Below are 27,068 nucleotides of genomic sequence, written 5' to 3'. Positions count from 1 at the left end.
CACAGTTCTGTACTTTGATAAAGGACATACTTTTTCTTTCAGCTGGCTGTGGATCAAAGACTGTGTGTGGAATAGGAAGTAATGTGCCTATGAGCTGGTTTTTCGATTTAGGATAGTGACAGAATATGATAAAATGCATACTTTTATTTTGACCTGCTTGTACAGTGTCTTCAGAAAATACTCACACCCCTTGACTTATTCCACATTTTGTGTTACAGCCCGAATTCAAAATATATATTTTTCACCCATCTACACACAATATCCGATAATAAAGTAATATATACACACACACACACACACTGGGGAGAACAAGTATTTGATACATTGCTGATTTTGCAGGTTTTCCTACTTACAAAGCATGTAGAGGTCTGTAATTTGTATCATAGGTACACTTCAACTGTGAGACGGAATCTAAAACAAACATCCAGAACATCACATGAACGGATGATTTCTGCATGTGTGGTTTCCACCATGAAGCATGGAGGTGGTGGCGTGATGGTACTTTGCTGGTGACGCTCAGTGATTTATTTAGAATTCAAGGCATACTGAACCAGCATGGCTACCACAGCATTCTGCAGTGATACACCATCCCATCTGGTTTGCACTTAGTGGGACCATCATTTGTTTTTAAACAGGACAATGACCCAACCCACCTCCAGGCTGTGTAAGGACTATTTGACCAAGAACGAGAGTTAATGGAATGCTGCATCAGATGACCTAGCCTCCACAAATCACCCGACCTAAACCCAATCGAGATGGTTAGGGATGAGTTGGACCGCAGAGTGAAGGAAAAGCAGCCACCAACTGTTAATCATACGTGGGAACCCGATCAAGCATTCCAGGTGAAGCTGGTTGAGAGAATCCGAAAGAGTGTGCAAAGGTGTCATCAAGGCGAAGGGAGGCCATTTTGAAGAATATATCATCTATTTTAATTTGTTTAACACATAATTCCATCAGTGCCATTTCATTGTTTTGATGTATTCACTATTATTATACAATGTAGAAAATAGTAGAAATTATTCTACAATGTAGAAAATAGTACAAATAAAGAAACTCTTGAATGAGTAGGTGTGTTCAAACTTTTGACTGGCATTGTGTGTGTACATGTATGGGTAATTTGTTTGAATGTTTCTCCCTGTGTGGATATCTTAATGACATCCAGACGCAAACCCACGTCCCTATTCGAACTGATCATCTCTCACAATCACAGATGGACATTTTTGTTGTCGTTGTCATTTTATTTCTCTGCATAAAAACATTATCCAAAACATTCTGGGTTAAAACATTCATGAATAGAGATACAGTTATAGGGAATCACTTTTTCTATAGATACAGTATTACAAACTCAAATCAGGAGTAATGACTCAATATTACCACAACATAGGGATTTTCAGTTATGGTAAACATTGGAAGATGGCTTCTGATTTCTCCAAAATGCTAACTTTTTGAAAATGTCTTCTATTCCATAAAGGAAATCTTTCAACAGGGTCAAAATACATTGAGAGGATAGAGTTCTCCCACAGAGAAAAGTGCCTGTTGATCATCTGTTATGCAAGTTAGTCGTCACAATTGTATTAGATGTACCAACACAGCATTAGAAGAGACCATGATCCTCATTACCAAAAACCTAAAAAGACATTGATATACAAAAACACTTGTGTTGTACAATATTAGTAGTTAAAAAAAAATACAGTGATGTCATGATGCATTTGAATCTCTCACACAACACTTCCACACACAAGAAGCTAAACTACAGAACACCAACTCTACAGCCTGTACAATAGCACAAAACTACATTAACAATATCCTTGATGGATGTGTAACAAAAAGATATTGTGCTTAAAATGAAAAAAAAAAAAAGCTTTCATGTTAAAATGTGCCATAAATTAACAAACAGGTTATCAGAAATATTGTAGTCGTGGGACTGGAGTAATATCATGGAAACGGTTAGGAATGCCTTTTGGTTTCCGTCTTCTGGTTTGGTCAAGCTAAAGTCCCTCCTCCATGAGTCTACAACAATAAACAAATGGAGTGTTAAACTTCACTATTGTCTTCATCAGCACCATCATTTTGGGTATATGACTCTAGATTATGGAAGGTAAATGAATGTATTCTCTGTTGGAAACGTTTGGTTAACTCACCATAGGCTTCATCTCACGACCGTCTCCATCTGCATCCGGACGATCCCTTCCCGCCATATTCTTACTGTTCTCTACAAACTCCTAAAGAGGGAGAAGAGAGAGAGTGACTGTGTTGGGTGTCGAGAAAACAAGGCGAGTCTGGTGTAATACGTGCATAATCACTATTCACCATATAGAAATGTAGCAAAAGTAGCACAGGGTAAAAACAAAGGCTATGTTCCATTAGCCACATTAGCATACTAGTTAGAATGATACATTGGAATGTTAGTGTGGATAATGGAACAGAGACGTATACGTACCGATTCTCCACCTTCTACCAAAAGGCACAGTTTGAATTTAACAACGGTGGAAACTCCCTCTAGCCAACGATTACAGCAGAGTGGTCCTTCTGTAGCTCAGTTGGTAGAGCATGGCGCTTGTAACGCCAGGGTAGTGGGTTCAATCCCCGGGACCACCCATACGTAGAATGTATGCACACATGACTGTAAGTCACTTTGGATAAAAGCGTCTGCTAAATGGCATATATTATTATTATTATATTATTAGAGAGGAAAAGGCGACGTGAGATGTATAACTGGGCCCAACATTTGTCTTCTCCAGCAGATGGCGTTTTTTTTGTGTTTTTTTTGTCGCTCATCAAGCTAAGAGTTTTACGAGGTCAATGAGTGTAGAATTCAAGAAAATTAACGACTTATTTACTACGTGAGGATTATTTGATCAAATAGAAGTATCGTAACGCTTAGGTTGTCACGATTGTACTGATTTAAGTGGGACACGTGACATCATGACAACGTCAAGAAAAAACATTTTATATCAGAGTTGTGCCTGTTGTTCACGCGCGTATCTGCTATCTCATTGGCTAGTATGGTCCCACCTGATCTTGCTATGTCCCGACTGCTTTTTGAACACATTTATTTTCATTGTTAGAGCGGCCACTTGAGTATCTGATCAATATAATGGATTATCTGTGATTACACCAGTCCATTCAGGTGGAAAATCAGGACGCAGCCATAATCTCCCATAATCTCCCACCCACCCAGCCTCCCTTCTCCTCACCATGAGGGCCTTGTCCATGTAGAACTCTCGGCCGGGGCTGCCGTCGTTGTGCTTGGTGTCCACGGCGAAGCAGAGGAAGAGCACGTCCACCACGATCTCAAAGACGGACAGGAAGCAGTGGGCCACCAGCCAGGAGAACAGGCAGACGATGAGCAGGGGCAGCACCCACACCGTGTAGTCCCGCTGGTAGTTGAGCGACAATACGCCGACGAACGCAGTGCAGGAGACGATCAGTACCTGGACACACACACACACACGGATGAAGAGACAGATGGAGAGAAAGGAGGGAGGGAAAGAGACAGATTGAATCGTATTAGTATGCTTGTAAAATACACACAAAATGAACTGATAATAAACAATCCTAAAATGGCGTTGCTGTGCGGCCGTTACCTTTCCCAGGAAGAGGACAAAATCCCCCACGGTGTTGATGGTGGCCACTCTGAGGGCATTCTCTACCAGGATGACGAAGGCGTCACGCGCCGACGTACAGAAACTGGTGCTGTTGATCGCTGTCGCCGTGTACGCGTTCTGTGGTGAAAACAGACAAACAAGAGAAAGAAGTATCATCAATAACAATGTGTGACTGCTGTCCTCTTGGAACGAGTCTCCCTTGTCAAATAGATTGTTGTCAATGATGTGACCTAATCAACATCTCAGATGACAATCAATCTGATTCTGATCGAACACTTACTTGATTCAGGTACATTAGACACTTCTTCAGGCACCACAAGCAGCAGATGCAGGATTTCAACATACAGCGAGCACAGGCATTTTCCTACAAACAGAGAATACACTGAGCTTTAGTTGTCTGGCTTGACAAACTGGTGGTCGGTATAAGTGAAAGCGAGAATGTTTTAAAAACGGCACATCAGCCACGTGAAGAGCTCATTCTGTTCCAGAGCAGCACTGGGTGGGATATACCTAGTGCACACGAGTAAACGCCCTCAAACTCTTCAGAAAAGTCTCCTAAAAGACCCCGACTCTCCGGTGGTTTTTTGATACTTCAGCACAGGAAAATAAAAATCTGAAAACACGCCCACAGTCTTTTACACAGACGAGTAGAGATTGGTGGGATGGGATGGGTGAAGAAATGTTACTGGTGTACAGTTTATGGCAATATATTTAGTATATTTACTCATTTCTACTCTATGTTGTAGGGTTAAACAGCTTGAATCAAGATTGGTTAGTATTCCTTAATGCCCTGTTGACAACGGCACTAAAACTACTGAGAGCGGAGTCATTACAGAAAATGCCCTGTTATATATATATATATTTTTTTTTTAAATTTAAAAAATGTTTTTTTATTAAAACCTTTCTTTAACTAGGCAAGTCAGCAAAGAACAAATTCTTATTTAAAATTACGGCCTACACAGCCAAACCCGGACGACGCTGGGCCAATTGTGCGCCGCCCTATGGGTCTCCCAATCACGGCCGGTGGTGATACAGCTTGGAATCGAATCAGGGTGTCTGTAGTGACGCCTCTAGCACTGAGATGCAGTGCCTTAGACCGCTGCACCACACGGGAGCCTTCATATTTAATGCATTATTGTTTGATTGATTATAATCTGGAGCTGGAGTCTATTAGTATTTTGATCGGAAGCATTTCAGAGTGTGTTTGCAGTAAAAAACAAAACTATTCTTTACAGTTTCGACTTTGCGCTCTCTCTAGATATGGCTTCCTCAAGCAGTCTGAAGAGCAGTTCCTGTGCTCTGAGCCAAACACCACTTCATGTGGACACAACTTCTGCATGGTTTGTATCACAAAGTACTGGGATAGCAAGGACCTGTGTCAATGTCCACTGAGTCAGGAGAAATTCTACAGACCTAACTTTTGTGTCAACACAATCTACAAAGAGGTTGTAGAGAATTTTAAAAGGATGAGAAACAAAGGTAAAGACTGGTCCCCTTCCAAACCCGGAAAAGTGCCTTGTGACGTCTGCACTGGGACGAAGTGCAAGGCCCTGAAGTCCTGCCTGCTCTGTCGAACCTCTTACTATCAGACTCACCTGGAGACTCATCAGATTACCCCAGCCTTAAAGAGACACAAACTGGTCGACCCTGTGGAGAACCTGGAAGACAGGATCTGTAAGAAGCACGAAAGACTCCTGGAGCTGCTCTGTAGGACTGACCAGACATGTGTGTGTCAGTTCTGCACTGAGGCAGACCACAAGAATCATGACACTGTCCCTATAGAGGAAGATAGCAGAGTGTGCGCAGTTCTTCACTGATCTGTTGCGCTCCATTGAGAAAAGCCAGGCTGAACTGATTGAGGTGATTGAGGAGAAGCAGAAAGCAGTAGAGGAGAAGCAGAAAGCAGTAGAGAGGCAGGCTGAAGGGCTCATTAAAGATCTGGAGCAGGAAATCACTGAGTGTTTACAGCGATCTGTGTGTGGGGACTGTGAGCTGGAGAAGACCCTGAATAAAGAGATGAAGAAGCTGCCTGAAATCAAACTGAAGAGGATTCAGCAGTATGCAGTGGATGTGACTCTGGACCCTGATACAGCACATCACAAACTCATCCTGTCTGAAGATGGGAAACAAGTAAGACGTGGAGACACCACAGAAACTTCCAGACAATACAAAAAAGGTTTGTTATGCCATGACCCTTGAAAAGGACGGTTAAGGGGAAGACTGACTGGGATGTAGGAGTGGCCAGAGTCCTTTGACGGGAAGGGGAAATTCACACTGAGCCCTGAGAATGGACCCTGGCTGTGTTCCACAGTCGTCCTCTCCCTGAGAGAGAAGCCCCAGAAGGTGGGGTTGTTTGTGGAGTATGAGGAGGGTTTCCTTTTATGATGTGGAGGCCAAGTCTCATATCTACTCTTCCACTCACTGAGCCTTTAAAGAGAAACTCTTTCCATTCCTTGAATCCTGTAATAATACTGATGGTAAAAACTCAGCCCCTCATGTCAATCACCCAGACTGATTAAAGGATGAGGTAACTGCTTTTTTGCAACAGACCATTTACAAAATCATCAAATGAGCGTATTTTGTCAGATTGATTAGAATATCCAGATTGTCCTCTGAAATGTTCTGTACACCCTAACATCAATAATACATGCTTGTATTTACTGAAAATCAAGACTCAACTGGAATTAAATTCAATAAGAAATATGAAAAGTTGTTGCTTTGATTATTCATATCTACATAGTGCGCCTTCAGAAAATATTCATACCTTTGACTTACTCCACATTTTGTTGTTACAGCCTGAATTGAAATGGTTTAAATATATAATTTATTTCACCCATCTATACACAATTCCCCATAATGACAAATTCTGACTTGTGCTCTGATATCTGCTTCACTGATTTCTGCTCTCGTAAAAACCTGGGTTTTCTGCACGTTAAGACTAGAAGCTTATTACCTAAAATGGATCAATTGAAAGTGTGGGTTCACAGCTCCAATCCAGATGTGTTGCTCACTACTGAGACGTGGTTAAAGGAAGAGTGTTTTGAATACTGATGTTAACCTTTCTGGTTGTAACCTTTTTCGGCAAGACAGATCTTCCAAAGGTGGTGGAGTGGCAATCTTTACCAAGGATCACCTTCAGTGCTCAGTTGTCTCCACCAAGTCTGTACTCAAACAATTTGATTTGCTGGTTTTAAGCATGAAATGTTTTTCTTCATATGTTTTGTAATGTTGTATATGTTTGACGTATTTATGCAGGAATCATCTGTAAAAGAGACCCTAGTCTCAGTATGAAAAAAAAAATGAATGATTGTGGACGTAGGGGACTGGGCTGAATGAGATAAAGGACGTACTTTTCCTTTCAGCTGGTTGTGGATGTAGGTGAGGATGAGGCGAGGGATCTCCACCAAGGTGATGATGAAGGAGCCTTTGGCCACGGTGCCCAGGTGGTAGCGAGTCAGACACAGCATAGATGACACGATGGGGGTCATGGGCAGATCAGATTTATTCCTGATGTCAACCGCGGGACAGAGGAAAAGAAGAAGAGTTGGAAATAGTCAAATTAACTGATACAGGACAGACTTGGGTTTAAATAGTATTATCCGTACAAATGGACCAATAAAGCAGGCACTGTACTGAAGCTAAGATTGATGTACTTTGCACTTTTGGGACAATTCCATTGGTTCAAATGCACCAGGCAAGCTCAATTAAGTGCAGCTAATGTATTTGACAGAATCTTTTCAAACACATCACAAGCATGCCGTTACATCTACTACATTTCATCACAACACTCTCTCCTGACCTTGTGAAGTAGTAGGTGACCACAGCTCCGGCCACGGTCATCTGCTGGCAGGCCAGGATGAACTGACTGATCCAGATGAGGCCCACAGCGTGGTACCACACCATGTACTGGAGTGGGCCTGATATACGATACTCCACCAGCCCTGCCTCTCCACTCTGCACTGGGCTACCTGTAAGGGGCACACAGCTAAGGTCAGGGGTCAACCTTCTCGTTCTTTACAGGGTTCCCTACAGCCAGGTTTAGGGGTAGGCTGATCTCCTCTGATCTGCCAGGCATTCACAGATAACGATTTTGTTCCTGGAAAGCTCCTGGTAGATTTTTTGGGGGGAAAAATATTTTAACTCATAAAGTGGAATCAAATATAAGACAGCAAGACACCATTTTGCAACAACAAACACTGCAGCACGGAGGAGTTTGATGGACCCTCTTTAAAGTGATCTAGTTTGTCGAACTCTAATCTGAATAACATCCAGAAACAGATAAAAGGGCAGGCAGAGTGAAATAGTAGACAGACAAATCTGACAAAAACATGACGCTTTGTTGTAATTGAGGCTTCTCTGGTGGTGGTCTTGTTGATGAGGGAGATCGTGAATGTAGTGGGTATATTTCAGAGACTTGGTCTTTGACTGTGCGCCCGAGCTGCCACCCACAGCACCAGACTGACCCAAGAATCTAAATAAGAGTTGGCGTCGAGTCATGCCACTTCTAGCCATGCGCCTCCAGTTCAAAAATGTCCCATGAGTGTGTTAATCACCTAGAATTAGGATGGACATAAACCTTATGTTGGTCAACCATGGTTTGCCATCACTGTGATAAGATAGTGTGTAAAAAAATGCATGTGAGGAATTTATCTGCACTGTATGCGTGTTAGCTAGCCAGACAGTAGGTAGAAGAATGTTTCCATAAATGTTTCTAATTAACTGACAATATGCCAACATTCCATTCAAACAATGATGTCAATCCACAGTCCTACACTGGCTCAAATCAGTTGATGATGGGCCTTAGACAAGTTGTAAACGCAACAAGTACTGATATTGGGCATGGTTACAGGCACACAATAAGATGATTATGTTGGACAGATTAATGCAGTGAACAAAAATATAAGCACAACAATTACAATGATTTTACTGAGTTACAGTTCAAATAAGGAAATCAGGCAATTTAAATAAATTCATTAGGCCCTAATGTATGGATTTCACATGTCTGGGCAGGCTGGCGTGGTTAAACGTGGTCTACGGTTGTGAAGCCGGTTGGAAGTACTGCCAAATTCTCTAAAACAACGTTGGTGGCGGTTTATGGTAGAGAAATTAACATTAAATTCTCTGACAACAGCTCTGATGGACATTCCGGCAGTCAGCATGTCAATTGCACACTCCATCAAATCTTGAGATGTCTGTGGAATTGTGTATAGTGACAAAACTGCACATTTTAGAGTGGCCTTTTATTGACCCCAGCACAAGGTGCACCTGTGTAATGATCATGCTGTTTAATCAGCTTCTTGATATACCACACCTGTCATGTGGATGGATTATCTTGGCAAAGATGAAATGCTCACTAACAGGGATGTAAACAAATTTGTGCACAACATTTTTGAGAAATAAGCTTTTTGTGCGTATGGAGAATCAAGATAGTCATGTAAACGTGGGGCGGCAGGGTAGTCTAGTGGTTAGAGTGTTGGACTAGAAACCGGAAGGCTGCAAGTTCAAATCCCCGAGCTGACAAGGTACAAATCTGTTGTTCTGCCCCTGAACAGGCAGTTAACCCAGGCCGTAATTGAAAATAAGAATTTGTTCTTAACTAACTTGCCTAGTTAAATAAAGGTAAAAAAAACACCTTACTCTGCTTATGTCCATACTCTGCCTACTGCCGTAATCTGTTTAATATTCAATTATTTAGTGTGCATGTACATGTACTCATAATATCACTCTAAGAAAACAAAATCAGACATTTATGGTCCATTTACATATATTTGAGAGGCTATTTGAACAGACTGTGTATAAAACACTTAGAAATTCTATTTATATGACAATATTGTTGGTTGACGATAATTCCATTCCACAATATCTGATGCATCACATACCTTACTTTTACTTTCCTGCATAAGTAAAAGTCAGGAAATGCATCATTAAACTGGTTTTGGATTTCTCCCTGACCAAGTTGGCTGCCATTTTCACCCCATTATGGAACTTTGAGGGTTCATGACATAGCCCATTAAGTAATTGAATAGGATCTACATGGTTAATCACCACATCATTAGCAGGATGAAGTGAACCAAACACTCCATACGTACAGTATCCAAACTTTCAATAGTGACGCAAGTCCACTTCCTTAATCTTTTACAGGGCATAAAATAATTGGAACTAATCTGAAAATAAATATGTGGTATCCTCACCAAAACGGTCCATTTAGATGTAAATATCTTGTTGAAAAGGAGAAAATAAAGACATTAACAAAAATGTCCTTCACAACGTGACAAAGTTGTATTCTATTCTGACCTGCGGTTCCGAGGAAGAGGAGCACACCGAGCCAGGACACCCAGAAGAGCATGAGGCTGAGGAAGGTCCAGAAGGGCTGCAGGGCCAGCAGAGGCAGGTGAGTGAACACCTTGCCCGCTACATGGAACAGGGTGATGGTCAGTGCCACGCGCTTCCTCATGAAGAACAGCAGCAGCAGCAGGATCACCTGAAAATGGTAATTACACGATATAATGGAGTCAGAAAGTATTCAGGTCCCTTCACTTTTTCCACATTTTGTTATGTTACAGCCATATTCTAAAATGGTTTAAATAAAAAAAATCCTCAATCTACACACAATCCCCCATGGTGACAAAGCAAAAACAGGTTTTTAGAAATGTTTAAAAATAAATAAAACAGAAATCCCTTATTTACAGAAGTATTCAGACCCTTTGCTATGAGATTTTTTTATTTAGCTCAAGTCTGTTTCCATTGGTCAGCCTTGAGATGTTTCTTCAACTTGATTGTAGATGATTTGGAAAGGCACACACACACACACGTCTATATAAGGTCCCACACTTGCAAAAACCAAGCCATGAGGTCGAAGACATTGTCTGTAGAGCTCCGAGACAGGATTATGTTGAGGCACAGAACTGGGGAAGGGTACCAAAACATTTCTGCAACATTGAAAGTCCCCAAGAACACAGTCGCTTCCATCATTCTTAAATGGAAGAAGTTTGGAACCACCAAGACTCTTCCTAGAGCTGGCCACCCAACCATCTCTGCAGCACTCCAGCAATCAGGCCTTGGTAGTGGCCAGACGGAAGCAACTCCTCAGTAAAAAGGCACATGACAGCCAGCTTGGAGTTTGCCAAAAGGAACCTAAAGACTCTCAGACCATGAGAAACAAGATTTTCTGGTCTGAAGAAACCAAGACTGAACTCTTTGGACTGAATGCCAAGCGTCACATCTGGTGGAAACCTGGCACCATCCCTATGGAGAAGCATGGTGGTGGCAGCATCATGAGGTGGGGATGTTTTTCAGTGGCAGGGACTGGGAGACTAGTCAGAATCAAAGGAAAGATGAACGAAGCAAAGTACAGAGCTCCTTGATGAAAACCTGCTCCAGAGCAGACAACGACCCTAAGCACACAGTCAGGAAAACCCAGGAGTGGTGTCGGGACAATTTCCCTGAGTGGCCCAGCCAGAGCCCAGACTTGAACCCAATCAAACATCTCTGGAGAGACCTGAAAATAGCTGTGCAACGATGCTCCCCATCCAACCTGACAGAGCTTGAGGATCTGCAGAGAAGAATGGGAGTAACTCCCCAAATACAGGTGTGCCAGGCTTGTAGCCTCATACCCAAAAAGACTCGAGGCAGTAATCTCTGCCAAAGGTACTTCAACAAAGTACTGAGTAAAGGGTCTGAATACTTATGTAAATGCAGTGCTTAATTTAATCTGGATTTGGCACATCTCCGTTTTGGACTATTTTGTTCTCTCCACTTTTTGCAATGAAAAGTATTTAGTCAGCCACCAATTGTGCAAGTTCTCCCACTTAAAAAGATGAGGCCTTTAATTTTTATCAATTTGTGTTCTCCTTTATCCTTGCCATTATGTTCCTTTTCTTGTTCAATTTTTTCCCAGTTTCAAACTTGCACAATACCAAAAGTTCAGAAATCTAGTGTGACAGACAAAATGAGAAGAAAAAAAAAAAATCCAGAAAATCACATTGTAGGATTTTTTATGAATTTATTTGCAAATTATGGTGGAAAATAAGTATTTGGTCAATAACAAAAGTTTCTCAATACTTTGTTATATACCCTTTGTTGGCAATGACAGAGGTCAAACGTTTTCTGTAAGTCTTCACACACTGCCCATTTCCCCATGCAGATCTCCTCTAGAGCAGTGATGTTTTGGGGCTGTTGCTGGGCAACACGGACTTTCAACTCCTTCCAAAGATTTTCTATGGGGTTGAGATCTGGAGACTGGCAAGGCCACTCCAGGACCTTGAAATGCTTCTTACGAAGCCACTCATTTTTTTGCCCGGGCGGTGTGTTTGGGATCATTGTCATGCTGAAAGTCCCAGCCATGTTTCATCTTCAATGCCCTTGCTGATGGAAGGAGGTTTTCACTCAAAATCTCATGATACATGGCCCCATTCATTCTTTCCTTTACACGGATCAGTCGTCCTGGTCCCTTTGCAGAAGAACAGCCCCAAAGCATGATGTTTCCACCCCCATGCTTCACAGTAGGTATGGTGTTCTTTGGATGAAACTCAGCATTCTTTGTCCTCCAAACACGACGAGTTGAGTTTTTACCAAAAAGTTATATTTTGGTTTCATCTGACCATATGACATTCTCCCAATCTTCTTCTGGATCATCCAAATGCTCTCTAGCAAACTTCAGACGGGTCTGGACATGTACTGGCTTAAGCAGGGGGACACATCTGGCACTGCAGGATTTGAGTCCCTGGCGGCGTAGTGTGTTACTGATGGTAGGCTTTGTTACTTTGGTCCCAGCTCTCTGCAGGTCATTCACTAGGTCCCCCTGTGTGGTTCCTGGATTTTTGCTCACCGTTCTTGTGATCATTTTGACCCCACGGGGTGAGATCTTGCGTGGAGCCCCAGATCGAGGGAGATTATCAGTGGTCAATCTTGCTTGTTTGTAGGTGACCAAATACTTATGTTCCACCATAATTTGCAAATAAATTAATTAAAATGTTAATTTTAATGTGATTTTCTGGATTTTTTCCCCCAAAATTTTCTGTCATAGTTGAAGTGTACCTATGATTAAAATTACAGGCCTCTCATCTTTTTAAGTGGGCGAACTTGCACAATTGGTGAATGACTAAATACTTTTGTCCCACTGCAAGTTAATTCAAGTTAAATATTTGTTAATTCTTCTGCCCCCACAAAAAAAACTAAATGCTAAAAAGTTCATTTTTCAGCCCGGGCCTAATATTCTAAGAGTTGATTCAGGTTCGGCCGATCCTGGTTTATGGTTTGCGCAACACTGTAACCTGTTGGAGACCAACGCGTGGCCGTGTGAGAAGAGCGCCAATGTCCCTCACATAACTACAATGAAATTAACATTTTATGATCCCTCCCACTCTGTTCTGATAGACACGAGCCTGCAACTCATCTCTCCATTGTTGCACTTCATCATTTCGGCAGCCTTGATAAATTGAAATAAATTAGCCAAAAGTTATAGAATTACTGCAGTCTGTCAGAAACAAAGGAAATCATTCAGAATAGCCTACTACACCATGAAAAGGCCTCAAATTTAGTCACAAAGGATCAATAACTTATTTTTTTTAATTGTCTAGCTGTGGATTGTAGCCCAATAACAAGGAATAGCCTACCGTCGGGAACACGCAGCAAATCTGTCAGTGAAAAAACAGCATGCCAGACAAAACAGGCCTATCGCGGTATTTGAAATACAATCGAGGCAAAATGCAGGTTGGAAAGCAAATGGCTCCTGCTGAAAAGAGAAGACTATCCTGAAGGCTACCAAAGTATTGGGTAACTTCCAAATATTGTTTTAAAAAAGAGAGAGAGCGAGAGGCTTTTGGCACAAGCGCATCTCTGCCATCACCAGCGAGGGAGCTGTGCATCATGGGGCAAGTCAGTGAAACTGGAAAGCATTTTTAGGACTATAATTTCTTCCTCACATTGTAGCCTACAATGTCTCTACACCCCTAGGCCTAGGCTAATGATGGATTCAATACAATATTCTACCAAAGTCTCCAGTCATGTAAAATGACGTAGAATTGCATGAAATTAGTTTATAAAAAGGCAGATTTTTAGTAGCCTAGGGTTTGGGAAAAATGTTCCCAATGTGTGCACCTTCTGTAAGTACCTCTACTCTACTGCTCTATGCCATTACGCAAATGCGATAAGCATTCAATGCTTTATTAAAAAGCAAAATAGTACCTCCGAGCTCCCCAGTTCACCCCCCTTGTGCTCACTTTTTGTTCCGGCACCTCCCGATTTACAAATGAAGACCCGTGTAAATGTGATATTTCATTTTTTTATATATATTTTTTTACGTGCAAACATTTCTAAAAATCTGTTTTTGCTTTGTCATTATGGGGTATTGTGGGTAGATTGATGAGGGACCATTTAAAAAAAATCAATTTTAGAATAAAGGCTGTAACGTAACAAAATGTGAAAAAAAGTCAAGCGGTCTGAATACCTTCAGAATGCACTGTATGCTGGTTATCAGCTATAGGATAGGGTTGTGAATACATTTCAAATGAAGAGGAGTATGTAGGAATTAAGTGTTTTCCACTAGTGCCGACCGTATGCTAAAATCAGATTACAGACTCATTTTCAGCCGGCTACTTTTTCCACTTAAATTCACAATGGTGGTCCTTCTGTAGCTCAGTTGGTAGAGCATGGCGCTTGTAACGCCAGGGTAGTGGGTTCGATTCCCGGGACCACCCATACGTAGAATGTATGCACACATGACTGTAAGTCGCTTTGGATAAAAGCGTCTGCTAAATGGCATATATTATTTATTATTATTACTTTTCAATTTGCTAGTCAGAATTTTTCTGACTTCAGTCAGAAAGTCTGTCAAGCCCTCGCTCACTAGAATAAACAATATGCATCTTCTAGTTTCCTATTGATGGGACAGACACAGAGAAACACTGATGGCAGGTACAGTCTGACACGGAAGTTACGTTGTGACAGTCTGCTGTCAGTCCCGCCTCCCGGTACGTGTGGTTAGTACGATTTGTGTGCGCTGTGGATGTTTGCAGTCAAATTCCTTTACATGGAGGATTGGGTGATGCTTCTTTATGGTCTGCGAGTTCATTTCGGGGCTCTAGAGTGTGACCATTTTACTGGCATGTGCACCTATAAATAGATGAGTGAAGTGAAAAAGTAAAGCATGAGCACATTCCTGCTGTAGCTACACTCAAGAGTATTGTCATTTTGTTTCATAGCTGACAGCTAATCACACAAAGAACCATACATCTTACTACCATGTAAAGAAATACATACAGTGCCTTGCAAAATTATTCATCCCCCTTGGCATTTCCTATTTTGTTGCATTACAACCTGTAACTTAAATGGATTTGTATTTGAATTTCATGTAATAAACAAACAAAATAGTTCCAATTGGTGAAGTGAAAAAAAAAAAAAAAACTTGTTTCAAATAATAGAAATATGGAAAAGTGGTGTGTGCATATTTAAGCTAAGTTTTGTCATGATCTCAGTGTGTGTAATATATATATATATACACACACACACACACAAAACACACAATATACATCTGTTCTGAAAGAGTCTGCAACACCACTAAGCAAGGGGCACCATGAAGACCAAGGAGCTCTCCAAACAGGTCAGGGATAAAGTTGTGGAGAAGTACAGAGCAGGGTTATAAAAAATATCAGAAACTTTGAACATCCCACAGAGCACCATTAAATCCATTATAAAATAAATGGAAAGAATATGGCCCCACAACAAACCTGCCAAGAGAGGGCCGCCCACCAAAACTCACAGACCAGACAAGGAGGGCATTAATCAGAGGGAACAAAGAGACCAAAGACAACCCTGAAGGAGCTGCAAAGCTCCACAGCGGAGATTGGAGTATCTGTCCACAGGACCACTTTAAGCCATACACTCCACAGAGCTGGGCTTTAAGGAAGAATGACCAGAGAAAGGCCATTGCTTAAAGAAAATAATAAGCAAACACATTTGGTGTTTACCAAAAGGCATGTGGGAGACTCCCCAAACATATAGAAGAAAGTACTCTGGACAGATGAGACTAAAACTGGCCATCAAGGAAAATGCTGTCTGGCACAAACACAACACTTCTCATCACCCTAAGAACACCATCACTGTGGGAAGTTTTTCCCCATCGGCAGGGACTGGGAAACTGGTCAGAAGTTCTTGAGGGAAACCTGTTTCAGTCTTCCAGAGATTAGACACTGGGACGGAGGTTCACCTTCCAGCAGGACAATGACCCTAAGCATACTGCTAAAGCAACACTCGAGTTGTTTATGGGGAAACATTTAAATGTCTTGGAATAGCCTAGTGAAAGCCCAGACCTCAATCCAATTGAGAATCTATGCTATGACTTAAAGATTGCTGTACACCAGCGGAACCCATCCAACTTGAAGGAACTGGAGCAGTTTTGCCTTGAAGAATGGCAAAACTCCCAGTGGCTAGATGTGCCAAGCTTATAGAGACATACCCCAAGAGACTAGCAGCTGTAATTGCTGAAAAGGTGGCTCCACAAAGTATTGACTTGGGGGGGGGGGGGGGGGACAGTTATGCTCCGTCTTATTTGTGTCACAATAACAAATATTTTGCATCTTCAAAGTGGTAGGCATGTTGTGTAAATCAAATGACACAACCCCCCCCCCCCCAAAAAAAAAAAAAATATATATATATTTTATTTACAGGTTGTAAGGCAACAAAATAAGAAAAATGCCAAGGGGGTGAATACTTTCACAAGCCACTGTAGAAATATCCCACCTCGCACACAGCAACAGTGCCTGGACCACATCAACAGTGCCTGGAGTGCTGTGCACACTGAGTGAAGTTCTGAAATATTCATTTTTAGAAGTGCACAGAAGTTGGTTGAATTTACCCAAAAATGTACTAGTGTGACTTTGTCCTCGTGTTTTTGGGCTATTTACATCGTTTCGTTCACATACACTAGGTTGTTCAACTGCTACTAGCAAAAGGATGTTGGAGAATCTTAGCTCTCAGACAAAATGTGAATCCCAACATTACCACGGTAAAAGCTGCCCCTTAAAGTGGCAGCTGAAAATGTTTGTCTCAGATGTGAGTCATATATTAGAGGGTACATTGATTGTACTAAATTGAGCATGGAACACCCCAAAAACCTTTTATTCATAAACTTTAGAGTCATTTTTTATCATAAAACACTCTTCTTCAAATAATTTAATTGTGGGCTCCTTGTAAAACATGTCAGCGTGGAGGTGTGGGTACATTTTCTATTTGTCTGGCTACTTCAGGTACTTGTTTGTAAGTCGCTCTGGATAAGAGCGTCTGCTAAATGACTTAAATGTAAATGTTGTGGAAAACACTGATTCGGAATGGTGGGGCAGCAGGTAGGCGCGCGGGTAAGAGCATTTGGCCAGTAACCGAAAGGTCGCTGGTTCAATATCCCCGAGCCCACTATGTGAAAAATCTGTAAGAGTGTCTGCCAAATGTCTAAAATGTAAATGTGGGTCAGGTCATTTCTGTCTGTATTACAGAAGAAACTATGGCTTTTATAGTTGCAGAATCAAGACACATTTTTGCAAAAGCGTTGGTCATGTTTTCCAGTTTTCCAGACTTAAAGCTTGCCTGTCTGTCAACATCAGGCTTTTTCTTGTTACTGAAAGAGCAAATACTTGATAACACAGTACATGCACTCTCACAACACACCGTACCCATATAAAACAGGAATCACACATGGCAACAAGCACACATGGCAACAAGCACACATGGCAACAAGCACACATGGCAACAAGCACACATGGCAACAAGCACACATGGCAACAAGCACACATGGCAACAAGCACACATGGCAACAAGCACACATGGCAACAAGCACACATGGCAACAAGCACACATGGCAACAAGCACACATGGCAACAAGCACACATGGCAACAAGCACACATGGCAACAAGCACACATGGCAACAAGCACACACACGTACCGTGAAGACAGTGGCAAAGATGGCGTAGACCAGCAGAGCTTGGACGTTGTCTGTGGCCACCTGCTGTTGGGGTGTTGGGGAGGTACCAGTCTGGTCGGTCAGATTCGTCCTGTGGTCCACGTAGAGCCACCACAGAACCCCGGTCCCACCTGAAACACACAGTTCATTTGGCTCCCTGATTTTCATACTGCTACTACTACTTCTTACTTGAGCTCCCTACAATGATTATCCGGAGAGCAGTTGAAAAAACACATTATCCGGAGAGCAGTTGAAAAAACACATTATCCGGAGAGGCAGTTGTAAAACATTATCTGCAGATAGTAATTCCTCACTGCAGGGACAATGGATTGTGAGGAGAGAGGCTCATTCTGGTCCATGCTCAGTTTTTGCAGTGTGTTTTTGTAAGCAATCTAATTTCGTGATGTAAAATTTATTTGAACTCACATTTCACAATCTGACCTCATGGTTGGTGACATTTTAGGCTTTACAATAGAAATGTGCTATAATACATGCTTCTTCATACATTTTTAAGCACTACAGAATGAAGGAAGAGACGTTTGAGAGCAAAATGAACAGGAAGATTACCTATAGAGCCCAGAACCACGAGGGCGGTGAGGATCCAGACCAGCACGACAGAGATGTAGCGAATCACCACCATCAGGATTATGGAGAGGACTACAGACAGAGGATATAAATAAAATAAATGAAACGATGCCATTGTCATGACAAAAAATGCCTTATTATTGTATAACGGCTATATTTATTGAAACATAAGGCATAATTGTGTGATGTTTCATGTACGTTTAAGGGCGGGGCGGCACGGCACGACTACTTCTTTTGGATGCCAGTGCTCTACAGTGCAACCTTCTTACTCGTATATGTGCTTAAATATTTTGCTGTCTGACCTGGTATTTTCATTTAGGAGCACCAGTGCGCCTAGAATGAAAATCACCCAGGTGATAATCGTTGCAATAATTAGGCTACTTCACGGCACTGCAGCCCGAGTGCAGATTCATGACTGTCATGCTTGCACCATTACTACAAAGAAAACAGCTTGTTACCTCAAATATTCTCCATTGTGCTCCTACATTTATACGTGTGCTCCTAAATCTTTCTCCTAAATTTCTGTGTGTTTCATTTTACTTATTTTCTTTTTAAAAGGTTAGCGTAGAGCCCTGGATGCCGTCAGCTCTCCTGGAGAAATTTCCTGCTATCATTTCCTGACCCTGTCCCAGGAAACACAACTTTCTAGGTGGAGAGCAGAGGCCTCTTTGGCACAATTGAATCAGGCAGTTATACAGAGAGAGAAGTCATTTAGGACATACACTATAATGCTTAACGAGGCTACACAGACAGCTAGAACATAAAACACCACTTTAGGATGTACAGTACCTAGAGCCAGCACGCACAGGCCCATGATGATCTCCTTGCTGGCCATCACCCCGGCGATGACCCTGTGCAGCATGCTGTTGTCACTGACGAAGGTGACGAAGGCCTCAGCGAACTGGGCATAGCAGGAGATGTCCACGGGAGTGCAGCGGTGGAACACCGGGAGAGAATTACTGCACAAGGGCAGAGGATGAGGTGATATCATCAGCATAGTCTCGCTAGTGTCATTATATTTACTCGCTGTCGACTCGACAAAAAAGGGCCGTACCTTGGTGGCACGGGGAGTTTGGGGCACTTTTTGGATCTCTCTCCGTGGCTTGGATACTTGGAGACTGGGATGTCGTACGAGCAGAGCTCCGACCCTATGTCAAGAGGAGAAATGGGAAATAAACATTGTGTAATTCATTCATCCACACTGCGGAAATGACCAATGAATACATGCATAAAGTACGGATGAGAGCAGGAGGAACGCTCACCATTTTGCAGTGCAAACTTTTTGACGTCAGTGTACGTCTTGAGCTCTATGTCTGGACACCTGGACACACAGAGGGCCATGGACTTGATCTTCCTGTTCAGGATGTCAATGTTGCAAGGGTCTAGGAAGAAGACATACCTGGAAAAGGACAAAGAACAGGATTCCAATAAGGATGGAGGGAAGTAGAGAAACATCCTGAAAAGAGAGCGAGATGGAGAGCATCTGTCAATGGCACATGCTCCTTGAAGGAAGCCAAGGGCCCAAGTCAAGTCTGACAGAACTAAACATCTGCACATTTGAGTAACATCCTTGAATGTTCACTTCCATCTTGCGATACAATAAAGTGCACATTTTCCTAAGTATATTTTCATAGTAGACTTTGTGATGTAGGTTGTAGGTTGAGTAAAATGTGATGTGGGACACAGCTTATCAAACAGTCAAATCTCTGTAGCCAAAACGCCCCTGCTGCCCCTCACTCAAAACGTCAATGGGCATACCAGCCCAGCTTATGAAACAAAGCCCATTGTCTCATTGAAACTGTTCCTCGAGACTGCTGGAGTGGAAACTTACTGGACGAGCAGCTCCAAAAAAAAGTTGAATCGTGTTTGAATAATTTATTCGAATATATTCAAAAAAAAGAAAAAGAACACTGGCGTGAATTAATGCAGAACACTGCTGCACTCAGGCTGCATGTGAAATGGCACCCTATAACCTAGTGCACTATTATTGACACCAGCTCTGGTCAAAAAGAGTGCACTATATAGAGAATAGGGTGCCATTTCAGACCCACATCAGTCTTTTCTGACCACAGGTAACAAGAAGTGAGTATAGTAAGAGTTAGAGTAAAGTGTCTTACAGTAACACCCTGTGCTAGCAAGTTAATTAAGCAATAAGGCACGATGGGACGTGGTATATGGCCAATATACCACGGCTAAGGGCTGTTCTATCACACGACAACAGAGTGCCTGGAGAAATGGTATATTGGCCATATACCACAAACCCCCGAGGTGCCTTATTGCTATTATAAACCGATTACCAACGTAATTAGAGCAGTAAAAATGTAATGTTTTGTCATACCCGTGGTAAATCAGCATTCAGGGCTCGAACCCCCCAGTTTATAATCCTCTGTAACCCACTGATCTCACTGGTTAACCCATCAACAAAACAAATGAGCATCCAGGCTTTAACAGGCCTAGCATCAGATGAGCAAGAAAGTATAAGTGGCAAACTGGATTACCAAATTATGAAATCCGTGTTTGTGCACTGGTAATGTTAAATGGCGCGCGTTAAACTACCACAAAAAGGCTTGTCGATTGTGGGGAGGAAGGGGGAGAGATTTAGCCTGGTTAAATCACACTGAAAAATGGCGAAGGCCACATTCTGTCTGGTTTAACCAGGCTAGGAGAGAGGAGTCATAACCTGCTGAGCCTACATTGTCATGGGGTGGACAGCTCAACCAAAACATTGTTATTACTTTGCAATTACATGATAGGCTAATAACTGGTAAGCACCCATCTCGAGATGTTCCACATTTCCAACGCAACTTACTTGTTGTCGGTCTGATCCCGGCCACTAAGCTCGACCCCCTCGATCTTGCTATTCTTCTGACCGCAGGTGTTACCGTAGCTGTCGTAGCCAGAGATGAGCCTGGATGCAGCTCCCGTGGAAATGGAGAAACCAGCGATACAGGCCTACAGGGGAAGCAGCTTCCATTAATAACGATATCGTCACCATCATGACAATGCACCAAATAAAATATTGGGGTAGCACTGAACTATGCTGGTAAATACAATAATCAGTATGTAGTGCCTTTTGCTTTTTAAAAAAAAACAGAAGGTTGTCTCCCACAATGCTTCTGTTCCAAATTCAAGTTGCAGTTGGTGAGGACAGAGAGGAAGAGGCAAAGCGAGGGGGACCCAAAGTCTGTCTTCTCCAGCATGTAACTTGTGTCAAATGTCATGAACAAAAATGTTATGGCTTATTTGCTACATGTCTTATTTGCTACATGTCTTATTTGCTCGAATATACGTTTTGTAATAATTAGGTTGTTATGAATGCACTTCTATAATGAGGCCACGTTACATCCCGGCAACTATTAAGAGTCGTGTCTGGTAGTCACTAATTAACACAGACACAAAGTCATAAACCCTGCCTATTTCTACAATTTATCTTCTTCAAATGTGATTTTAAACCTCATCCTTAACCACACTGCTAACCTTATGCCCAACCCTAATCCTTAAATTAAGACAGAAATACAAATGTTTGTCTTCATTCATTTTTACGATACACTTTGTGGCTGTGGTAACTAGTGCCCATTCACACGCGTATCTGCCCCCTCATTGGCTAGAATGGTCCCACCTGATCTTGCCTCCTCTTGACTACTTTCCATTTTTGAAGACATGTAATTTTCATTAGAGCCGCCACTGGAGTATCTGGTCAATATAATGGATAATCTGTGGTGAGGCGCAACTGAAAAAATGTCCAGTCGACTGCAGTCGAAAGTTCATGACATGGTTGTTGTAAAAGTCATGCAGTCTACATGCAGTCCCAAATCGGACACTTTTTATAATAACGTGACCAGGGTTAGTTAACGTCTTGACAAAAGCGATCCGCTCGAACGCGCCCATGGTCATCTACAAAGAAACCACAGTCAAACTCACCATTCCGATACAGAACAATGCGAATATGATGAGCCATGGAATATCCGTGCAGCTTCGATCCTCCAATGGTTTCCACTCGCGCTGCTTTTGCTAACAAATAAAAATGACAAACAATCAAAAATGGTCAACTGTGAACACCTGGTGCATGCGCGAAACTGTTTTAACCTGGCGTGCTTTCTAAAAAAAACAACAACAACCTCAAAATCAGTTTCACACACAGCAACTACTGTACTGTAATTGAGTAAATAATTTACTTTCACCCAAATTAACACGCAAGCGTCTTTTTACACACGGAAGTAGCCCGTTGTTTAAAACGTAAGCAACTATGGCTAACTACATATAGTACAGACAACGCCTCGAAAGATCTGCAGTCGACAACAACGTGTACGTGTTCGTAGCTAAATGGATATCCCAAACCGATAATGTTAGCAACTTATCTGGCAAATCCAAAAATGTCTAGCTAGTTAGTTTTGGCTTAAATATCCCGAACCCCGATTACCTCTGAACTGCCACAGCATCCCATTGTTAACAGGCGATTTGTGGAGTGACTGGAACTCCCAAAACACAACAATCGTTTAAGTTTCAAGTGCCCGCCTCACTTCCTTGGCTGTATATTACACTGCGCTTCTAAACAGATTAGTTGTTTAGCAAACTCTTCCCCTCAGCTGCATCCATGGCCTCTATTTATAATATGGAATACTTCGCAAGGATGTATATGTATATCCTACTTTTTTTCTGCAGGTAAAAAGCAGGAAGAGTTCAACTTTCCTTGTGACCGAGGCGGAAGTGTCGCTGCAATCACACGTTTTTTATAATATTATTTTGTGGCACTGAATACTCTTTCACTGTCGGCTTTTCGTTGGACGCAATGGTACCCCCACTGAAAACCCATATACATTAAAACTGTGAAAACCCCAGAGCTTATTGCAGACATTCCACTTATGGAAATACATGTTTCTATTCAAATTCATGTTCTTTTGACATGAATACAAGTTGCAGAATTTGCTAACGGCTTTAAATAAAACTTTTTTTTTTCATGTTAGGGTGTTGGTGGACACAGACTTTTGTTATCCAAGAAACAAATGTGCTTTTGTTTATTTTGGCCAATAAAATCTTTCAGCTACTACAGGGCATAACAAAAGCACCATAAACTTCCACCAGAACCTCAGTGACAATGGCACTGACCATCCAGAGCCATTTGTAATGAGCGTATCAAAGTCAACTGACAATTCAGTGTGAAAGGGAATTCTAATCCCACTGCCCTGAGTGATGACATCATCTCATGATTTCATTCTGAAGCATAACACTAATCGCTAATGATTCACACAGAAACATCGCCTGGTTGCTGTCTCCGTTCTGCTATGAATGTTAATATTTGAAGATTTCCGAAAGGCCAGTCTCTTTGGCAAATGGCAGGAATGTCAAGGAGTGGAATGTTAGCTAAAAAGACTGGTATCCAGACTAAAACAAACATGGTGACATTTTTTTTTCATTTACAACTGAGACCTGGCCAAGATAAAGCAAAGCAGTGCAACACAAACATAGAATAAACAAACGTACAGTCGATAACACAATAGAAAAAAATTATATACAGCGTGTGCAAATGAGGTAAGATTAGGGAGGTAAGGCAATAAATAGGCTGTAGTGGTGAAGTAATTCCAATTTAGCAATTAAACACTGCAGTGATAGATGTGCATCAGATTAATGTGCAAGTAGAGATACTGGGGTGCCAAGGAGCAAAATAAATAAATAACAATATGAGGTAGTTGGATGGGCTATTTACCGATGGGCTATGTACAGGTGCAATGATCTGTGAGCTGCTCTGACAGCTGATGCTTGAAGTTAGTGAGGGAGATATGAGTCTCCAGATTTAGTGATTTTTTGCAATGGTGGGTAGTATATGGGGCTTTGGTGACAAAACTGATGGCACTGTGATCGACTGCATCCAATTTGCTGAGTAGAGTGTTGGAGACTATTTTGTAAATGACATCGCCGAAGTCAAGAATCGGTAGGACAGTCCATTTTATGAGGGTATGTTAAGCAGTATGAGTGAAGGATGCTTTGTCACCAAATAGAATACAAACTAACACTCAATCTACTTGCTCAATTTATCAACCTCTTATTCACAGATCTAGAACAGCATATCCTATTTTGCAATGACCTGTAGGCTAGTGGCAAGGCCCGCAAAATGTTTCGATTTGTTTAGAAAAACAAAACACAACCGCATTTTTCACATCTATAATGTCTCTCATTTATGAAATGGATGGTTGTGTAAAAATATTATACTGCAAGTTGTTAAATTGATAGACACTGTGAGACTGTGAGCCCCTTAAACTCAAAAAGTGCAGAAAATGTCTTCCTGAGGGGGGGAATGGGCCACAAAACTGATGTAATCCAATATTGCAACAACAATTTGGAATACAAGTAGTCAATTGTCTGCCCTACACACACAAACAAATATCATTAGGATATCTTAATGCATCTTGGAGACTTGTAAAGACAGGGATACTATGGGCGTGAATAAATACTATGAATATCTATGATAAATGTAAGTACTTTCCTGGCCATAATAATGCTTTTGATGTATATAATTTGGGTAATACTTCCCGAGGGGTTAATTTGGAGAGCACCCCGACACCAGATAAGAGTTGGCTACATTTATGAGATTGTGGGTCTGTTTCCCACCCAGATCAAGCCCACTCAGTAGTTTGTGTCCGGGAAACCAGCAGCAAGTAAGACACTCTTGACGTAAAGTCGCAGTTTAGCTGATGTTTTAAGTTTTTGTGAACTTTAAAATGCATTTTGCAACTGTCATCTGAATGCAAAAAAAATGTAATAAAAAAAGTACTTTTTATTCTTTCTGATTAAAAAAACTATACATTTGAGTGAATTTAGGATTCTTATTGGTATGTTTATTCTCATAAACTGTACACTGTAAAGTTATTCTGAGAGAGAATAATTGACAGGTTGTATAGCAAAGTATAGCGCTTTTCCAGATGCTCAAAGCTCTGATCCTGTCACTTGTTAAATCCACTTCAATCAGTGTTGATGAATGGGAGGAGACAAGTTATATAATTATTTTTAATGGAGACAGTTGAGACATGGATTGTGTATGCGTTCCATTCAGAGGGTGAATAGGCAAGACAAAAGATTTAAGTGCCTTTGAACAGTGTATGGTAGGTAGTAGGTGCCTGGCACACTGGATTGAGTGTATCAAGAACTGCAATGCTGCTGGATTTTTCATTCTCAACAGTTTCCTGTGTGTATCAATGGTCCACTCCCCAAAGGACATCCAGCTAACTTGACACAACTGTGGGAAGCATTGGAGTTAACATGGGCCAGCATACCTGTGGAATACTTTCGACATCTTGGGGGGGGGGGTATATCTAGTCACTGTGACAGGCTGTATTCAATGGCATAATGTATTCAAGCGGGTCGAGGCCCAGAGTGGGACATTTACACTAGGAAGCAGCATTGCTCTGTGAAACACTGGAAGCAATTCATATTCCATGGAGGGAAAGTGAGAGAAGTGGAATGGGCCGCTGCGAGCATGGTGCAAGGGAGCAGAACAGGGCGGGACTAAAGTTGGGGAAAGCTGAACTTTATTCGAATCCTCTGCGATTTTGCGACACGAGTGACAAATCGAAGCTCACAATAGCAAAAGACAGAGGGCACAAACATGTCACTGAAAAATACTGTCGGCCGCAACTGTGTTAAAACCCGGTTTCAAAAAGTGTACAGTAAGTGTATATTTTGCATTTGTGAAATGATTTTGATGTGATGTGAAAGTAGAGGGCTTTATCTTTCTACAACCGTACTGCATTTGGCTTTTTTTGGCTTCCAGAGCCAATTCACTTCAAAACAGAACATGCAAGGTCCTTGGACCATAAGGACTAACGTTAGGTTCCCTTAGTCCATTATTGGGCTAACATACTCCGGTATGAGCCGTAATAAAATGTACCTCTGCCCCGTGATGGTTGTTATGTCAGCCACGGTTCTTAGTGAATAATCAGAAAAGCTGTCTACGAACTGTTCATAATCATCTCTAAGGATAATGCAAACATCAAATCAAATCATGAACACAGGCTACTTTATGAAGGCTATCCGGAATTCCCTTTGGTGTCCCCACACAGTCAGATATCTTGCGAAAAAGCTGAGACGACATTAACTTGATGGGTTCCCTGAAACTGCAGTGCTACAATTACATAGCAATGTTGTGACATTGCAGCAGAAAGGCTTCTGTAGCGGTCGTGGCCACGATTCTGTTTCGAACCACAGGATCGCAGCAAGCATCTCTGAAACGGGACTCCAATGCTCGAGCAGGCACCTGCACTGACACCGTGATCCGAACCACGGGTCTGTGTTTCTTCAAAAGTGGAATAGATAACAGACATTGTAGCGTTTTCACATGCATGTCTTCTTCATGCATATTGTTTATCTTCTAATATAAAGTTATGTATTGGAGCAATTAGTGAACACACTTGCCTACTATTGTTTGTACAGATGAACGAGGTACCTTCAGGTGTTTGGATATTGCTCCCAAGGATGAACCAGACTTGTGGAGGTCTGCAATTTTTTTCTGAGGTCTTGGCTGATTTCTTTTGATTTTCCCATGATGTCAAGCAAAGAGGCACTGAGTTTGAAGGTAGGCCTTGAAATACATCCACAGGTACACCTCCAATTGACTCAAATGATGTTAATTATCCTATCAGAAGCTTCTAAAGCCATGACATAATTTTCTGGAATTTTCCAAGCTGTTTAAAGGCACAGTCAACTTAGTGTATGTAAACTTCCAACCCACTGGAATTGTGGTACAGTGAATTATAAGTTAAATAATCTGTCTGTAAACAAATGTTGGAAAAATATCTGTGTCATGCACGAAGTACATTTACATTACATTTAAGTCATTTAGCAGACGCTCTTATCCAGAGCGACTTACAGTAGATGTCCTAACCGACTTTCCAAAACTATAGTTTGTAACAAGACATTTGTGGAGTTGTTG

General features: G+C 41.7%; 1 protein-coding gene across 1 annotated transcript; it reads right to left on the bottom strand.

The window, feature by feature from the left end:
* Positions 1 to 1,213: 1,213 nt before the first annotated feature.
* Positions 1,214 to 22,788, bottom strand: LOC124013334 (choline transporter-like protein 1). Its single transcript, XM_046327610.1, has 16 exons — positions 22,566 to 22,788; positions 22,067 to 22,156; positions 20,955 to 21,097; positions 19,408 to 19,544; positions 19,200 to 19,293; positions 18,935 to 19,104; positions 18,128 to 18,217; positions 17,543 to 17,691; positions 9,903 to 10,089; positions 7,408 to 7,576; positions 6,959 to 7,115; positions 3,889 to 3,972; positions 3,588 to 3,725; positions 3,198 to 3,434; positions 2,142 to 2,222; positions 1,214 to 2,010 (listed from the first exon to the last, which is right to left on the bottom strand). Exons 1-16 carry the CDS (start codon positions 22,587 to 22,589, stop codon positions 1,984 to 1,986), a joined length of 1,977 nt encoding a protein of 658 aa, XP_046183566.1. The 5' UTR covers positions 22,590 to 22,788; the 3' UTR covers positions 1,214 to 1,983.
* Positions 22,789 to 27,068: the final 4,280 nt, after the last annotated feature.

Source organism: Oncorhynchus gorbuscha, linkage group LG24 (assembly GCF_021184085.1).
Source record: "Oncorhynchus gorbuscha isolate QuinsamMale2020 ecotype Even-year linkage group LG24, OgorEven_v1.0, whole genome shotgun sequence".
In the NCBI taxonomy this organism is placed as follows: Eukaryota; Metazoa; Chordata; class Actinopteri; order Salmoniformes; family Salmonidae; genus Oncorhynchus; species Oncorhynchus gorbuscha.
Note: the sequence above shows the minus strand (reverse complement) of the source record. Positions and strands in the feature narration are given on the sequence as shown.

Bases quoted from the DNA above. Each gene is read 5' to 3' on its own strand.
- LOC124013334 (XM_046327610.1), bottom strand. From the start codon at position 22,589: ATGGGATGCTGTGGCAGTTCAGAG. The intron at 7,577-9,902 runs GTCAGAATAGAA...TGCCCCTTACAG, and splicing joins CCTCTTCCTCGGAACCGCAG to GTAGCCCAGTGCAGAGTGGA. The intron at 3,726-3,888 runs GTAAGTGTTCGA...TTTTCACCACAG, and splicing joins GTCTAATGTACCTGAATCAA to AACGCGTACACGGCGACAGC.